Here is a 19,287-nt window from a genome sequence, read left to right as displayed (position 1 = left end):
AAAATGGCGCCGTTGCCGGGGAATTGCAAACGTGTGCCTTATTATTGGTTATTGTAAATATTTTCTTTTTGCTTGTTTATTTATTTTTATTTTTGTTTTTATTTTTTCTTTTTCGTAAATTAAGAGGTTATTGTTTTTTATTTAGTTATTAAAAATTTTTTTCAAAAATCTGTTCTTGGTGTTCATCTTGATCTTCAAGTTGTTCTTCGTTTTCATCTTGACCTTCAAGTTGTTCTTAATTGTTTTCTTCGTTTTGATCTATAAGTTTTAAGTTTGGTGTCATTTTATTGTTTTTCTCCTTCCTCATTAAATTCAAAAAATTCAAAATTTAAAACTCAAATTTCAAATTTCAAATTTCAATTTTCAAATTTCAAATTAAAAAATTTTAAAATTCAAATTTCAAAATTTCAAATTTCAATTTTCAAAATTCAAATTTAAAAATTTAAAATTCAAATTTCAAACTTCAAATTTTAAAATTTCAAAATTTAAATTTCAAAATTCAAATCTTTTTCAAAAATCATATTTTTATCAAAATCTTATCTTATCTTATTTCAAAAATCAAATTTCAAAATTCAATATTTAAAATTCAAATTGCAAATTTCAAATTTCAAAAATTTAAAATTCAAAATTTAAAATTCAAAATTTCAAATTTCAAATTTCAAAGTTTAATTTTCAAATTTCAAATTTTAATTTTCAAATTCAAAAATTTAAATTTCAATAACCATTTAATTTAAAATTTATTTTATTTTCGTTTTTAATTTTTATTTACTATTATGAGTTCTCACCCCTCTCGCTTTGAGTTTGGTTCCAATGCTATTGCAAGGAATGGAAATTATAACAGGAACATGCATCAAGGTCAAAACAATCAGCGATGGAAGGAGCCACGAGAATCTGATCAAACCTTTCGGCAATACCACCTTCCAAGATACCATGGACAACGACCATTCCACAATACATGTCAAAACAACAGTTATGGTGGACCCTTCCGTGACAACCAACAACCACCAAACTACTATAGTCAAGAGCCATTCCAGGGAGCATACCAAGATGATGAATATGGTGAACCCCCTTGTAATTACCAATAAGGCCCACTACATGATTATGAACCGCCTCCTCAATATACCTTTGGACCACCATACTCACAAGCCCCCTACTACCAAACACCACCATATGACCCTAACCCATATCCACCATACCAACCACCATATGAACCACACCCAAAACCACCACCTCAATATTCACCATCCCCATATCCTTATCAAGAAGAACCACCTTCCTACCATGAACCCTTTCTCCAAAATAATGAACCCTCCTATCCACCCCAACCTCCATTGGATAACGGCGCCCTTAGTGTTATTCTTCAAGGGCAAGAAAAGATGAATAAGAGTGTGCTAAATTTTGTGGCCGCCTTAGGCGAGTTAGTAAATATAATAGCTTCCCAACATCTGAGCACTCAAAGTACTCCCATGGCTGCATGTGGAGAATCAAAAGAAGAGCATAGGACGAAAGAGACACTAGAAACTTCGGTGGACAATGAGGAACATGGCTTTGTATTGGAACAAGTGGAGGAAGCCATAATAGTTGCAGAGGAAGAAATGGTTGAAGACTTGGGAGATGCTGAACCTCCATGGGAAAGTCAAGACATAGAGCCTCCTTCTAAGACGGTTGCATTTGATGTTGAGGAGGGTGTACAACCTCCAAGGCATATCGTGGTTGAAGACTTGGAAGAGGTTGGTCAAGAGATGGAGATTAAAGAAGAAGAAGCACAGCCTCCCATGCCCTTGGTGAGAAATGAAGAAGAGATTGAATTGGAAGAAAGCTACCAAGAGGAAGAGGTTGATATTGAAGAAACTTGCAAAGAGGTGGAAGTTGTCAGAGAAGAGCACAAGGGAGTAGAGCTTGCAAATTCGTTAGAAATACCTCCCCCTAAGTTGCCATCATCCTTCACAACATTCAAGTGGGTAAAATTCATATCCCTTAGCTTTCTAATTCCACTTGAATATGGGCTACTGGAGACGGATGGTCAGCTTGGAGCTCTTTGTGGCATTAAGAGTAAGAGGAAGATGGTTAGTGGTTGGAGTTGTCAAGCAAGGTTCAACATGGTTATGTGCTCAAAGTTTAAATGCAAGGGTCGGTGTAAAGCTCAATTGAATGGGTCTAGCAAGTTGTTTGGCCACTTTAGTGAGAATTCAGATTGCTTGCTACCCGGATGGAATCATCATGATCAACAAGAAGACGGGTGCAAAAGCAAGATTTGGGACCCCGGAATTCATTCTGGAAATTAACACTCTTGGGGCCTTATCACTTGCTTTAACTTACTTGAAGGCTTTCTGCGCCTAGTTTGGGATCCCGGAGGCCATTGGAATTCCAAACATTGGTGGATATTTTTGGATGAATACAAGCACAAGCCACCATAACAAGAAGCTCACCAAATGTCCAACTTAAGGACTTTAACTAAAAGTGCTAGGTGGGAGACAACCCACCATGGTATGATCGTCCCTTTTTCAATTTTAATTTTATTTCGTTTTGTTTGTTTTTAAGTTTTATTCTATTTTATTGAACCTGGAATTATTCATAACATCCATATCAGCATTGCATTTTGCATTCTGCATTTTTCATGAATAAAAAAATAATAATAAAAAAAACACGCACGCGACGCGGCAGCGTCGCTGACGCGTCCGCGTCACCAGTGCGTTTTGAAGAAAAGAGAATTGAATAGAGAGTCACGCGAAAGCGTGGCTGGAGGCGCGCTTTAGGCACAAACATGCCCACGCGTCCGCGTGACCCACGTGTCCGCGTGACCCACACAGCCGCATCATTTGGAAAAATAGCCTCCCACGCGTCCGCGTCACCCACGCGAACGCGTGCTCCAACAAATCGACGTAAAAGGGGTGCATGGCCGAAAGTTGTGCTGGAGTAAGGCTGGACTGGCGCTAGACGCACAAGCCTTACCACACGATCGCGTGCCCCACGTGTCCGCGTCATCCTCCAATCTTGGCCATTCACGCGATCGCGTCCACCACGCAAACGCGTCACCTCGAAAATTGGCAACAATGAGTTTTGAGCAGAGAGTTGTGCGAGCGCGAGGCTGCCTCGTGCCAGTAGCACAGAACGAGTCACGCGTCTGCGTAATCGACGCGTCCGCATCGATTCCTATAAGCGCAATTCGCGCGAACGCGTACCCCGCGCATCCGCGTCGCTAGCGTCGCACAACCTATCCAGATCAGTGCCAATTATCTTATCTTTTCTTCTCCAATCCTAATTTTTCCTCCCTCCTTTCTTACTTACTTCTTCTTCCCTCCTTTCCCTTCTCATCTTTCATTTTATTTTACTTAATTCATTTGCATATTTCATTCATTGCATCTTAATTTTGTGCATATTTTTATTTTCTTTTCTAAATTAATTATTTTTCCTTTGGTGTTAAAATTTTCTTATTTAACTGTTGCATCTTCTCTTGAATTATTTTAGGTGCTTAGAGACTTGTTTTATTTTGGTTAGATAATATTATTTAAATCAATGCCAATCTTTTATACCCGTATAAATTTTGCATTGACATGAATTTACATTACTTCTCCTTACCCACACTCTCCCTCATTGTTGCAAAATTTTGCACCACTGGTATACCATGTGCTTCTATTGTTTTTTTTTTCACTTGCATGTTGTAGCTACCATGTAATTGAGACCCTTATCATTTGGCATTAACCCACCCATACTTCATTTATTTTCTTATCTTTATTTCTGGGTTACTTTTCTTCCCTTTTTCTTTCAGGATGGCCACCCAGAAGGAAATCGAAAGACGTTTACATGGGGAGACAGACAAGTCCATCTGCAAAATCTTCAGTGAAAAGCATCAGTTGGAGCCACCCATCCACTTGTACATCTTAGCATGCACCGAGAACGGTGCAATCTTTAAGTGTGGGGAGGTCGATACCGATCTTCATGGGTTAGTTACTCTTCTATCTCAACACCAATGGTTTATTTTCCTTGTTAGTTGTGGCATTTGCATGTTTGATTGCATGATTATTTGATTTTGTGCATATTTTATCACTTGGTTGAAGTAATATTTTCTTTTTCAAGAAACCTTTTAGAGCATTTCACTAATTTAAATAAAATTTAATGTTACACTTATTTGAAGAAATATTATACTGGAACATGGTTTAGAGCTCGAACACACAAAACATGTGAGATTTTTGAGCCTATTTGAATTGGTTGCATTTTACCAACCAATATTTTATTTTTGGTGTGTGTTTTTCTCTCTAAAATTGTGATCTTTGTCTTGCTTAATTCTATATTTCCATGGTTTGATGTATGCATACACTTACATGATTAAGGCCTTTGTTTAACTGAGCTTACATACCCATATGGCCTTACCCTTTCATTATTCTTTGCAAACTAATGTTGAGCCTATTATACCCATTTGTTCTTTACTTTAGCACATCATTAACTCTAAGCGGAAAATAATAATGTCCTTAATTTGAATCCTTGGTTAGCTTAGACTAATGAGAGTGCTCATGAATAAATTATGGGAAAAGTTGAATTTGGAAACATTTGGTTTGAGAATTGAGTATGTTAGAATTTTCTGAAAATGTGAAAAAAATGTTTAGGACATGATTCATGCATCCAATAATTTAATCATATGCATTGAGAAAAATAAAAGAAAAGAAAAAAAAAATATATATATATATATAAGTGAGAAAAAAAAAGAAAAAAAAGAGTAATTAAGCAAAAGGGGGACAAAATGCCCCAAAGTAAGTGGTGAAAGCAATGCATATGTACTGTACTTGAAATTAGAATGCATGAATATGTGGAAAACATGGTTAATGGATAGTTAGATGTGGTATTATGATTACATGGATTGTCTAAAGTTAGGTGGAAAGTTTAAGTTAATTAAGGATTCAGATTTTAGTCCACTTGGCCAAATACAATCCTACCCTGACCCTAACCCCATTACAACCCCTAAAAGACCTCTTGATATGTGTTTCTGTGCATTAAATTTATGTTGATTGTTAGATGAAGAGCAAGCCTTAGAAAGCAAGGTTAGTAGAGAATTAAGAGAATCGAACCTAAAACACTTGAGTGATTAGAGTGCATACACTTCCAGTGAGGGTTCGATGCTCGATTCTTTGTTCCCGGCTTTCATGAGCTATTTTCTTCTACAAGTCTATTTGTACTTCATTTTTATGATTTGAATTAGTGAAATCCATTTCATATTTATTCTTGGAGAATTTATTTACTTTAAACCAAGTAAGAAAAAGCATTCTTCATGTAGTTGGATTCATATAGATAGGTTGCATTTCATACATTCTACCATTCCTCTTCACCCTTTTATAGTTTCTCTTGAGCTTAGCATGAGGACATGCTAATGTTTAAGTGTGGGGAGGTTGATAAACCACTATTTCATAGTTTATGTTATGCTCAATTGAGTGGTTTTTATCAACTCTTTACCCACTTATTCATACTATTTGCATGGTTTTATATTTTCCTTCCTGATTTTGTGCTATGATTGAAAACATGCTTCTTTGGCCTTATATTTGCTGATATTAATCCTCTCTCATTACCATTAGATGCCTTGATATGTGTGTTAACTGATTTCAGAGACTACAGGGCAGGAATGGCTTGAAGGATGGAAAGGAAGCATGCAAAAGTGGAAGGAATACAAGAAGTTGAAGGAACTGCAAAGCTGACAGCCTGATCCTCTCGCACTAAACTGTCATAACTTGAGCTATAGAGGTCCAAACGACGCGGTTCCAGTTGCATTGGAAAGCTAACGTCCGGGGCTTCGATTTGATATATAATATGCCATAGTTTCACTGACGCTAGGCGACGCGAACGCATGCTTCACGCGGACGCGTCGCACTGACGAAAATCAGCGTGGCAGATTTCTTCTCCAGCGATTTCTGGGCTGTTTTCGACCCAGTTTGCGGCCTAAAAAACACATATTAGAGGCTATAAAGTGGGAGAATCCATTCATTCATAGGAATCAACTCATACAACATACATTCATACATAGTTTTAGGATTTAGATGTAGTTTCAGAGACAGAGGTTCTCTCCTCTCTCTTAGGATTAGTATTTAGGATTTCTCTTAATTTTAGGATTGCTTCTCAATCCCAGGTTCAATGTTCTTCTACTTTTAATTATTCTATTATTTTATTTTAGTTTGTTAATGTTGGTTTATGAATTCCATGTTAGATTTGAATTTATGTTTAAACGTAATTTGATGTGTTTCAGATTTATGATTGCTTTATTCTATTTATGATGTCTTCAATTTAAATTTTCCCTTTTGGCTTTGGTTAAATAATTGGTGACGCTTGAGTTATCAAACTCGAGGTGTTGACTGAAAATTGGAATTCTTCAAGAATTAATTCGAGTTCCACTAACTCTAGCCTTTCCCAAGGAAAGACTAGGACTTGAGGAATCAAATTAATTCATCCACTTAACTTACCTTCATAGTTAGAGGTTAACAAAGTGGGGGAAAAATTCAATTCTCATCACAATCGATAAGGATAACTAGGATAGGACTTCCAGTTCTTATACCTTACCAAGAGTTTTATTAGATATTAATTTATTAATTCCTGCAATTTATTTTCCTTGTTATTTAAATTACCTGTTCCTCACTTTCAAAACCCCCAATTTACAAAACACATAACCAATAATAAGAACACCTCCCTGCAATTCATTGAGAAGAGGACCTGAGGTTAAATACTTCGGTTATCAATTTCAAAGGGGTTTGTTACTTGTGACAACCAAAATGTTTGTAAGAAAGGACTTTTGTTGGTTTAGGAGCTATATCTGCAACGAGGATTTATCTGCAAATTTCTAGACCACGCAAAAGTTCTCTCTTCAGTCTTCTTCCCTATGATTGCAATCTTTGCTTTGTTCCATTCTATATGTCCACTATTTAGTGTATTTACATGCTTGCATATGATTGAGGCCATTATTTGATTATTACCTCACTTATCCCAAATAAGCCTACCCTTTCAATTACCTTTGTCAGCCAATTTGAGCCTTTTAATCCCATTTGTTCTATGTTTTACCACATTACTAGCCTTAAGCGGAAAAACAATTAAATATCCCGATTGAATCTTTGGTTAGCTTAAGATAGAAATTTGTGTGTTAATTAAGTATGGGAGAATTGTGGGAACAAGGGTTAATAAGGAATGTGTCATGATAAAATAATGGGAATTTGGGTACCTACTCATGTGAAACTATAAAAATTAAAAATCCATGTGCATTGATATGCTATGTTTATTTTCATGTTCAAGAAAAAAAAATGCACGCGACGCGTCTGCGTCACAAGTGCATTAGGAAGAAAAGCAAAGTGAACAGAGAGTCACGCGAGAGCGTGGCTGGAGGCGTGCCTGTGGCACAAATTTACCCACGCGACCGCGTTGTTGACGCGTTCGCGTCATGTGGAAAAACTGCCTTCCACGCGTCCGCGTCAAGCACGCGAACGCGTGCCCTGAAAATCGACGTAAGAAAGGGTGCATGGCAGCAAGTTGTGATGGAGTAGGGCTGGAATGGCGCTAGACACACAATCCCTACCACGCGACCGTGTGCCCCACGCGTTCGCGTCATCTTCAAATCTTGGCCATTCACGCGATCGCGTCCACCACGCGAACGTGTCACCCTGAAATTTGGCAACAATGAGTTTCGAACAGAGAGTTGTGCGAGCACGAGGCTGCCCCCGCGCCAGTAGCACAAGAACGAGTCACGCGTCCACGTCGATTCATTTAAGCGCCATTCGCGCGAACGCGTACCGCACGCATCCGCGTCGCTCGCACCGCACAGCTTATCCAAATCTGCCAAAATATCTTATCTTTTTCTTTCCCAAATCCTACTTTTTCTTTTCCCTTCTTATTTCTTTCTTCCCCTTCCTTCCTTCTTCCTTCTTTCTCACTTTCTACTTTCTCTCTCTCACCACCATTATCAAGGTTTTTTCTTTTTCTTCTTGCCTCTTTACTTTTCTATTCTTCTTCTTGTTTTTATGTTTTCTTCTTCTTTTTTTTTTCTTTTTACTCTCATTATCCACGTTTTCTTTTTCTTTCTTTTTCTTTTAATTGGTGTTGGAAATTTATTTGGATTATTATTATTTCTTATGATTTGCTTGTGAATTGTTAAGGAATTGTTTGAAAATTATATATAATTTTTTACGGGTTGCTTGCATGTTCAATTTAATACTTTCAATAGCTTATTCACCATGCATGCTATGTGTTTGTGAAAACGCCCGTATGGCGTTGTGCACTATTTTTAAGATTTCTTTTATTCTACTACTCTAAATGCTTGCTTTTCACAAAACCCTTTTTATATTATATTATTTAAATATAATTGTTATTACAAACAGGTTATTAGTTTGAAAGGCTTGGTAATCTAACTTGGACATTGAATGCTTGATCTATGCTACTTATGCCTTTACCGGCATGCCAATAAATACCTTGCATATAATTGTCATCACATGCACTTGCTATATTTCCATTGATGATTTTTCACATGTAGTCATGACCATGTGTTAACACCATTCATCTTTAATGTGCATTGATTACCACCTTTCCCGTTCCCTTCCCTGCTCTAACCCTTGAAGTTTTAACATCCTTACTCTTTCCTTTTCAGGATGGCCACCATGAAAGGCAAAGAGAAAGCTACTCCCAAATCAACAGCAAGGAGAGGAACAAAAAGAGCATTCGTGGCAGAGCCATCTTCAACTGTAGTTAAGCCCTCAACAAAAAGAATTAAGAGGATTATAAAGGTTGATGAAAAAGAAAAAGCCTTCCCAGCAAAGGACACTGCGCGATTTACCAACCGCTACTGTGAGCAGATGTTCTCCATCCTGGCAGAAAGGAGTTACAACAACGAATACCTTCTTATCCTCCCGACCCGTATTGCTGAATTTGTTGAGCCACGAATAGAGCGATGACAATGGGGTTTCCTAAAGAGACAGCCACGGCAGGTTAATCTTTCTTGGGTAGTTGAGTTCTACTCTAATTTCCACCTGCCAACCCTGTAGTCTGTATATGTCCGTCAGAAGCAAGTCCCCATTACAGAAGAGGCCATTCAATGAGCTTTAGATCTTCCCCCTACTCCAAAAGGATTGGACGCATTTCAAGAAGCCTCACTCAAGCGCCAGACATACCAATTTGACTGGGACGCCATTCTCAGAGTTATCGCACAACCTGGCAGCAGATGGATCTACAGATACCATCGTTCCCAACCTAAGGGAATATCGGCTTCTGCACTTACCTTGGAGGCTCGCGTATGGGCACAGATCATGTCCCATTATGTCTTTCCGAGCACTCACGAGTCCTCCTTCATTACAAACATGGCTGTTTTACTATGGTGCATCCTTAGACCAGCCTCTAAACCTACCAAGACACATCCGGACTGCCATGGGACACGTACAAATTGCGGACAACTTACCTTTTCTCGCCTTGGTTTCAGATCTCGTCACAGCAGCCGGAGTCTCCTACAGAGCTGGGGACACCAAAGCCATGCTTCCATGGGATGATCAATACGTCCCTAACGGGAAATATATCAGACCTCCACTTTCTTTACCAGCACAGGGAGCCATGACGGTCCCGACTGTGGAGATACTACTACCAGCCCACCTTTGTTCCTGACAGATGGCACCGAGAACGGTGCAAAGCCTTAAGTGTGGGGAGGTCGGTCAGTACCTGACTTCCGGAGGTAATTTCTCTTCCTTAACACCAATAAATTAGGATATTTAGTTAGTTTTCTTTTGTAGAATAGGATAAATTGCATAGTAATAGGTTAGTTGCATGCATGTTCTACTTGATTGAAAAGATAATAAGTTTCTTCTAAGACCCTATTTTTTTTAGAACAAAATTTTACTAATTTTAATAAAAAATTTTATGTTAAATTTGCTTGGAGTTGTATTTGGAACATAGTTTAAAAAGCTAAGAATACACAACCCGTAAGATTTGAGCTTAGTTACATGGTTACATTATTTAACCATAATTATTTTATTCTTGTGTGTTTACTTCTCTATGATTGTAATCTATATTTTGTTTCATCCTATATGTCCAATGTTTAATATATTTATATGCTTGCATATGATTGAGGCCATTATTTGTTTAGCTCACTTATCCCAATTAATCCTACCCCTTAAGTTACCTTTGTTTGCCACTTTGAGCCTTTAAATCCCATTTGTTCTGTATTTTACCACATTACTAACCTTAAGCGGAAAAACAATTATATATCCCAATTGAATCTTTGGTTAGCTTGAGATAGAATTGTGTGCTAATTGAGTATGGGAAGATTGTGGGAACAAAAGGTAATAAGGGAATGTGTCATGATAATCATTGGCACGTTAAATATTGTTGATTGGTTAGGTGTAGAACAAATTTTAGAAAGCATGATTAGAGAAGAGTAGAGTGATCACCCTATACACTTGAGAGATTAGAGTGTACATACATCATCAGTGAGGGTTCAATGCTTAAATTCTGTATTCCCTACTTTCATGAGCTACCTTCTTGCATTTTTATCTGTTCCTACTGTATAAGAATTGAATTAGTGAAATTTGATTTGTAATTGTCTTGAAGAGCTTATTTACTTTTAACGAAGTAGACAAGAATCATATAGTTGCATTCATATGTATAGGTTGCATTGCATTGCATGAGTTTTACATGTTCCTACTCATTTATTTTATCTCCTTCAACTAAGCATGAGGACATGCTAATGTTTAAGTGTGGGGAGGTTGATAAACCATTATTTTATGGTTTATATTATGTTTAATAGTGTGGTTTTATCAAATCTTTACCCACTTATTCATATGATTAGCATGTATTTACAAATCCTTCCCAAAATTGCTCCATGGTTAAAAACTTGCTTCCTAGAGACTTTTAATTATGTATTTTAATTCTCCTTTATTCCATTTGATGTCGTGATCCGTGTGTTAAGTGTTTCAGGCTTTATAGGGCATGAATGACTTGGAAATTGGAGAGGAGGCTTGCAAAAATGGAAGGAAAACAAGAAATTAAGGGGATGACCAGCGAGAAGCGACGTGGACGCATGGCTCACGCGACCGCGCGAAATGGAGAAATTGCAGTGTCGCACTCGCATGCCTGACGTGAACGCATGGATTGGAAACTGCACGAGTGACGCGAATGCGTGGACGACGCGCACGCATGGCAAGGCAAAATGCTGGATGACGCGAATCCGTGGATGACGCGATCGCGTGACGTGCGCGATCTGCAGAATTTGCAGAATTCGCTGGGGGGATTTTGGGCCCTGTTTTGACCCAGTTTTTGGCCCAGAAAAGCAGATTAGAGCCAGGGAACATGCAGAACCAGAGGGAGACATTCATTCGGCATAATTTTTAGTTTTAGATCTAACTTTACTCCTCCTCTAGGTTTTTTCTCTACACATTCATAGTTCTTAGGATTTTGTTTTTATTGCTTTTTGGATTGGGATATTGAGAAGAGTTATTACCTCCGCCAAGACTTCATCATTCTAGTTTGTTTTCCTTACTTGTCACTTACTCTTTCATATCCTTAATTTGTTCAGAATTACTATTGGATTATTTTTAGAATTTATTAATACAAGAACTATTTTTATTTTTAATTGGTCTCTTTGATTATTATTTATCATGTCTTTCTTTATTTCCCTTTCTTATTTTGTGAAGTTTACATTCATAATGAGCGAGTAGTTCCATAACTTGATTGGGAGTTGATTGAAAGGAGGACCTTGAGTTGGAATGCTCAAGAGTAAAATTGTAATTGGGTTTATTGTTGGATCGCCCTCTACTCACTAACACTAATCCTTCCCAAGGGAGAGGATTAGAACTTGTGAACAGAAATAGACTTCCAACTTGCTTGACTTTCCTCTACCTGGTAAAGGATAACTAAGCAGAACAACCTTCAATTATCAATTAATCTTGGGAGAACTCCAACAAGGATAGAACTTCCGACTAATCTACTCCCGGTTAAGATTTTTATTTAAATTACACAAATTCTCTGATTTAATTTCCTGTTTATCAAACTCAAAATCATTTTTGAAAACATCTGATTAATAGAATAGCACATCTTTCTGCAACTCGTTGGGAGACGACCTGGGATTCATACTCCCAGTATTTTGATTCTAATTTTGTGACAATCCATCTAAATTTTGATTCATACTCCTACTATTTCACTCTCTCTTATGTAGTACTGGACAGACTTAAGCCGGTACTGCCGGCTAATCTATCGGTACGCATTTTTACGTGAAAATTTTCATAAGAGAACATTTTTCTACTCAGAAAAATCCACTGAATCCGAATCTCACATTTATATTTTAGGAAAAATATTTTTTTTTCGAACCTATTCCGGGCAATTAATTTATTCAATTCTGGTCAAGCGATTTTTTGTGAAAACTCCGGTTCTTACATCCTCCCCTGCTTAAAAAGATTTTTGCCCTCGAAAATGCTAATTAGCATGCTTTCGCTGCGTTACTCTGATCGTTCATCATCACAAGTCCGAAATCCTCGGCTACCGCCACTAGAATCTTCCTTTTCCTTGGTTTACTTCCAATAAAACTCTAAGCTCTTGTAACCCTAACAGTGACTTTCCAAAAGATAGAACTAAGCTACCCTTAGGTCCAGGAAACTCATAATACTCAAAGCATACACTTACCTCTCATCAGAGGATCCGACCCCGTCGCATCACGTGCATCCAAGGTAAACACACGGCCTGGCTGTTGATTCTGACCCTCATCTCGATTCCTCCCGCAGCGACAATACTTGGATATATGTCCCGGCTTCCCACAAGTAAAACACATACGACCTTCCCTCCTATGGTGAAACTGAGCATCATTTTCTCCTCTGAAGTTCCCATCTCTTTTAAAGTTTTTTCCCCTTGGTGCAAGGTAATCTCCACGAGCTCGGTTGTTAGTATAACCTCGATTTTCTCTCGCCTCAATTACCTTCTTGGCACAGTCCTCCACCACTCGGGCTTTGTTCACTAGTTCCGAGAACATCCATATTTCCAAGGGAACTACATAGCAGTCATGATGTGATCCTTGAGGCCTCCTTGGTACTTGATACATTTCCAACTCTCATATGACTTAGGGACTCCCTGACATACCCTTGAGAACCTAACCTACAGAGCTCTTCAAATTTGTTTGTGTACTCTGCTACTGACATTGAGCCTTGCTTCAGCTGCATAAGCTCTAACTCTCTAGTTTCTCTTACCGATTCTAGAAAATACTTCTTATAGAACGCCGTCTGAAATACATCCCAAGGAATCTCGGCGTTTCGAAGTTGTAGCAACTGGCACTCTCCTTGCCACCAATGTTGTGCCTCTCCTAACAGTTGATAGGCCGCAAAATCCACGTATTGGTTAGCCGGGACATGTTGAGCCTGTAGTGCGCGCTTTATGACTTGGAACCAGTTGTCCGCTTCAGTTGAGTTGGTCGTACCTCCTAAGTCATTACTGTCCCCATCTCCATTTCCGTTTCTATTTTCCGCCGGTTGACCGAACCTCTGTACAGCTTGCAAAGTCGCAACAGAGGTTCGGTCAGCCAGGTTGGCTATCACAGCCATAAATTCGGCATGGTTGTCGGTCGATCAGTCATTCTCAGTTTCTCCTTGTGTACGAGTACGACCTCGCCCGCGAGTAGCCATTTGGGTTCCTACCTATACCAAACAGTCGATATCAAGGTGATCAGTTTCAATATCAAAAGCCTAGCGCTTCAATTATCCTAAAAGTCACTCACAAACAAGCATGCTATGCATATATCAAACAGATAACCTAAATAGTATCAAAGAAAAGACGTAGAGTATTAAATGAAGCACAGTCGGTCCATCCCTCAAGCTCACGAGGACAAACCGCTCTAATACCACTAAATGTAACACTCTAATTACCCTAAGCCTTACCTCATGCCGTAAAGCAAAGGTTAATCAGAGGTCACGACAATCCTAAGGCTCATACATAAATATATATAGAAGGAATAATAATTCTAGAAGCCTAATGAAGGAATATGCTCAAAAACAGAGTTACAAAAGCAGAAACGTTCACACGAAGCTAAAAGTATAAAGGTACAAGATAAAGCTACGAAATATCAAGACATATATAGATATATAAGAGTATAATAATCATAAAGAACTAGCCGCAGCCCACAGAGTTTAAGCTGACTAATATATACAGACACAGAGTTTTGCAAGTTAAAACAGCATATACAGAATATCTCTCATAAAGTAAGCCTCTAAGGCAAATATAAATACAAAAATGGGATAACTTAAAACAAATAGCCAAAAGACTCCAAATCATAGCAAAGATCCTTCGCTCTGTCACCATCAAGCAACTCACTGAGGCGGGTTGCGACTTGCATCTAAAAAATAATAACAGAGTATGAAATGAGAACCAGAGGTTCTCAGTATGGTAACAGTGCCCCGTGATGTAAGATATAAGACTCCTGGACGCCAGAGGCAATCCTAGAGCTTCATATCCATCATGAGATTCAACTTACAACATATCTAAAATTAAAACCATAACTTTAAAAACCATAGAGAAAAATAAAGGTAATCTAGCTTAAGGAATTTCTAAACTAACAATTCTCCGCTGTTCCACAGCTTTCGCCAGCCTAACCACCTTGCGATCCCATCGCCACTGCCTTCCGAACCTTCTCAATCCCAGAAGAAGCATAAGTAATACAAACAAGTAAAGCACAAGTAATATCTGTGGTTATAATTTAGGCAAAGCAAACAAACAAGTGGAAGATGCATATGATGAATGCCTGTCCTATTGGATCGTGATATCACTTGTTAGTCCATAATTGCCAATCCGACACATCTTCCCGGATGTAGCATTTTCTGCCACGCCAGAGATAGATTGTCCTGCACACTCATACAGCAGAGAATCTGCCATGCCAGAGATATAGTACCCTACACACTCATGCAGCAGGGAGTTTTCCATGCCAGGGATATAGGCCCCGCACACTTCAAGCAGTAGAGAAGGAAACAACAACAACTACTCATGCAGCAGAGAAATCTGTCACCCCAGGGATATAGGCCCTGCACACTCTCATATAATCCAACAATTTCATCATTCCTTTCCAAGTTCTCAACTCATCATAACCATCACCGGTTTCCAACTTTTCAAATTCATCATAAAAATTTCCTATTTCATAGTCCCGTCAAAGAAGTACCTAACCACACCACATTCACTAACCTTATTGACGATTGGTTTTTCTATCGGTAAAGAAATATAAAAATATGATCGCGTTGTAAGTATAGCTTCTAAACCAACAGAAAATCCTTTCGTACAAATATTTTGGTTGTCACAAGTAACAAACCCCATTAAAATTGATAACCGAAGTATTTAAAACCTCAGGTCGTCTTCTCAAGGAACTGCAGGGAGGTGTTCTTATTATTGGTTATGAGTTTTGTAAATTGGGGGTTTTGAAAGTAAGGAACAAGTAATTTAAATGACAAGTAAAATAAATAAATAACTGTAAAATAAACTCTTGGCAAGGTATGAAAATTCGAAGTCCTATCCTAGTTATCCTTATCAATGGTGATGAGAATTATATTTTCGCTCCCACTAAATCAACCTCTAACTATGAAGGTAAGTCAAGTGGACAAATCAATTTAACACATAAAGTCCTAGTCAACTGATAAACCCATATTTTATGATATATATTGTGCTCAATTCAAGAGATTTATTCAATTCTTCACTCACTTATTCATGTAAATTGCATGGTTTCACTTTCCCTTCCCTATTATGTGATATATGTGAAATACATGTTTCCTATGCTTTAAACTTTAATTATTTTCATCAAACTTTATTACCATTCGATGCCGTGATTTGTGTGTTGAGTAGTTTCAGATCTCCTAAGGCAGGAATGACTTAAAGGATGGAAAGGAAACATACAAAATGGAAGGAAAGCACAAAATGGAGTTTTTGAAGAAACTAGCAGCGACACGAACGCATGGACGACGCGGCCGCATGCCCAGTGCGAAGAGATAGCGACGCGAACGCGTGACTGACGCGGACGCGCGCTATGAGTAGAACACAGATGACGCGGCCGCATGGCCTAAGCGAACGCGCGATAAGGAAAACTCCAGATGATGCGACCGCGTGACCCACGCGGACGCGTGACAGACGCCACGCACCAGAAATTACAGAAAATGCTCCCAGCGATTTCTGAAGCCCTTTTTGGCCCAGATCTAAGTCCAAAAGGCACAGATTAGAGGTTATGAAGTGGGGGAATGCATCCATATTGAGAGAGAGCTCCAATTATTCACTTTTCATAGTTTAGATGTAGTTTTTAGAGGGAGAGGTTCTCTCCTCTCTCTTAGGTTTTAGGATTAGGATTTCTTATTATTTCAATTTAGTATTCCAACTCCTTATCAGGTTCAATATTCCTTTACTTTATATTTTCCTTTTGCTTTCAGATATTTTAATGCTTTCCTTTAATTACTTTTGTTGCCAAATTGGCTTATGAACCATTCATGTTTAGATTTGATTTTCTATTTAATATGATTTGAGGTATTTCAGAATTATGATTGCTTTCCTTTATTTACATTAATAATTTAAATTTTTTTCCTTTTGGCTTTGGTTAAGTAATTGGTAACACTTGAGTTGTCAAACTCACCAGTGGTTGAAATTGGCAGATTCCAAATTAATCTAGATCGCTCTAAAGCTAGTCTTCCCACAGGGATTGACTAGGACTTGAGGATCAATCTAATTAGTCCACTTGACTTAACTAAGTGGGATTAAAATCCAATTCTCATCACACCTGATAAGGATAACTAGGATAGGAATTCCAAATTCTCATACCTTGCTAAGAGTTTATTTTACAGTTATTTATTTATTTTATTTGTAATTTAAATTACTTGTTCCTCACTTTCAAAACCCCAATTTACAAAACTCATAACCAATAATAAGAACATACCACCCTGCAGTTCCTTGAGAAGACGACCCGAGGTTTAAATACTTTGGTTATCAATTTATTTAGGGGTTTGTTACTTGTGACAACCAAAACATTTGTACAAAAGGATTTTCTGTTGGTTTAGAAACTATACTTACAACGCGATTACTTTTATTCTTTACCGATAGAAAATTCCAATCGTCAAAATGGCGCCGTTGCCGGGGAACTGCAAATGTGTGCCTTATTATTGGTTATTGTAAATATTTTTTCTTTTGCTTCTTTATTTGTTTTTGTTTTCTCCTTTTATTTCAATTGGCTACTATGAACTCTGACCCCTCTCGCTTTGAGTTTGGTTCTAATATTGTTGAAGGAAATGGAAGTTATAGCAGGAATATGCATCAAGGTCTAAACAATCAAAGATGGATGGAGCCAAGAGGATTTGATCAACCCTTTAGGCAGCAACACCTTCCAAGATATCATGGACGAGGACCACTTTACAATGCATACCAAGCTAATAGATATGGTGGACAACCTTGTAACTACCAACAAGCCCCACCCTGTGCTTATAGACCATCCTCTCAACGTAGATTTGAACCACCACACTCACAAGTTCCTTTTCACCATTCAGCACCATATGACCCTTATCCACCACAATCCCAATCCAATTACTCCCAAGAACCACCACATTCTTACTTTAAACCCTCTCCCCCAACCAATGAGACCTCACACCCACCCCAACCTCCAGTGAATGACAAACTTCGTGCTCTTCTTCAAGGGCAAGTAAAGATAGAAAAGGGCGTACTGGAACTCACTACTGCCGTAACTGAGGTAGTAAATTTAATAGCTTCCCGACATCTGAGAACCCGAAGTACTCCCATGGCCGCATGTGGAGAATCAAAAGAAGAGCGTAGCATGAAGGAAACACTAGAAACTTCGGTGGACAATGAGGAACATGGCTTTATATTGGAACAAGTGGAGGAAGCCAAAATAGTTGCAGAGGAAGAAGTGGTTGAAGATTTAGGAGATGCTGAAACTCCATGGGAATCAAGAACCGTAAAGGATTCCACTGAGAAGTCCGAATTTAATGCAAAGGAGGATAGTGCACGACCTCCACAGCATATGCCCTATGAAAAATTGGACAGAACAGACCAAGAGGTTGATTCCATGGGCAGTAATGATCACGAATCAAGCTCTCCTAGTCACAAACTCACATTCGCAACTGAATTCCTTGAGCCTGAAGAACCTTATCCAAGTGAATACGAAGATGAAGTCGAGGTAGATTTCTCTCAACATCCAACGTATGACTTAAGTGATGAGGAAGACATGGAAGACTTTAATCAGGACGCAGTTGCAGCTGAAGAATTTTGCAAAGAAGTGGAGGAATTCACAGAAGATCACAAGGGAGTAGAACTTACAGAACCACTGGAAACACCTGTCCCAAGGTAATTACCACCTAATACAAGCTTCAAGTGGGTACAATCCTTAACCTTTAACTTTACTTTTCCACTTGAATATGGTTTGCTTGAAATAGATGGCCAGCTTAGCGCTCTCTGCGGCTTTAAGAGTAAGAGGAAAATGACTCGTACTCAGAGCTAGTGTGCAAGGTTCAATAAGGTCCCACGCTCCAATTCAAAGTGCACGGATTGGTACCAAGTTCAATTGAATGGGTCTCGGAAGGCGTTTGGTCATCCTGGTGAGAATACAATTTCTAAACCGCCCGGATGGAAAACTGTAGATCAAGACGGAGGCGGATTTAAAAGCAAAGTTTGGGATCCTGGAATCTATTATGACATTCGTCACCTCGAGAGCCTGAGAATCTGTTTGAAGCTGCTCAAAAGCTTTACATGTCTAGTCTGGGACCCCAGAGGCTGTTGGCATTCCAAACACTTGTGGAGATTTCTGGATGAATTTAAGCATAAGCCACCAAAACAGGAAGCTCATCTAATGTCCAACTTAAGGACTTTAACTAAAAGTGCTAGGTGGGAGACAACCCACCATGGTATGATCGTTCCTGTTTCCATTTTATTTCGTTTTGTTTATTTTTATATTGTTTTATTTTCATTGAACCTGGATAGTATTCGTAAGCATCTGCATTGGCATTACATACTACATAACTGCATATCTACATAAAAAAAAAGAGAGGCGTGCGACGCGATCGCATCGCTAAAGCGTTCGCGTCAGTTAAGAAAACCACCTCCTACGCGTCCGCGTCATTCACGCGGCCGCGTGATCTGGAAATCGGCGTAAAAATCCAACGCCTAGAAATCTGGGCTGGAATCGTACGGCTGTCGTGCGTCTAGCACAAATGGCCCACAAGTTCGCGTCCCCGATGCGAACGCGCCACTTGCACAAAACCTATCCCACGCGAAAGCGTGAGCGATGCGTTCGCGTCGTGTGGATTGCGCAACACCCCAAAGGAGACAGAGAGT

The 19,287-nt window shown here is 38.8% G+C and overlaps 1 protein-coding gene across 1 annotated transcript; it reads right to left on the bottom strand.

The window, feature by feature from the left end:
* Positions 12,605-13,529, bottom strand: LOC107647000. The gene is made up of 2 exons (XM_016351139.1): positions 13,025-13,529; positions 12,605-12,948 (listed from the first exon to the last, which is right to left on the bottom strand). Exons 1-2 carry the CDS (start codon positions 13,527-13,529, stop codon positions 12,605-12,607), a joined length of 849 nt encoding a protein of 282 aa, XP_016206625.1.

The sequence above is a fragment of the Arachis ipaensis genome, chromosome B06 (genome assembly GCF_000816755.2).
Source record: "Arachis ipaensis cultivar K30076 chromosome B06, Araip1.1, whole genome shotgun sequence".
NCBI classification, from domain to species: Eukaryota; Viridiplantae; Streptophyta; class Magnoliopsida; order Fabales; family Fabaceae; genus Arachis; species Arachis ipaensis.
The sequence above is the reverse complement of the archived record's forward strand: the minus strand, read 5'-3'. Positions and strand labels throughout refer to the sequence as shown.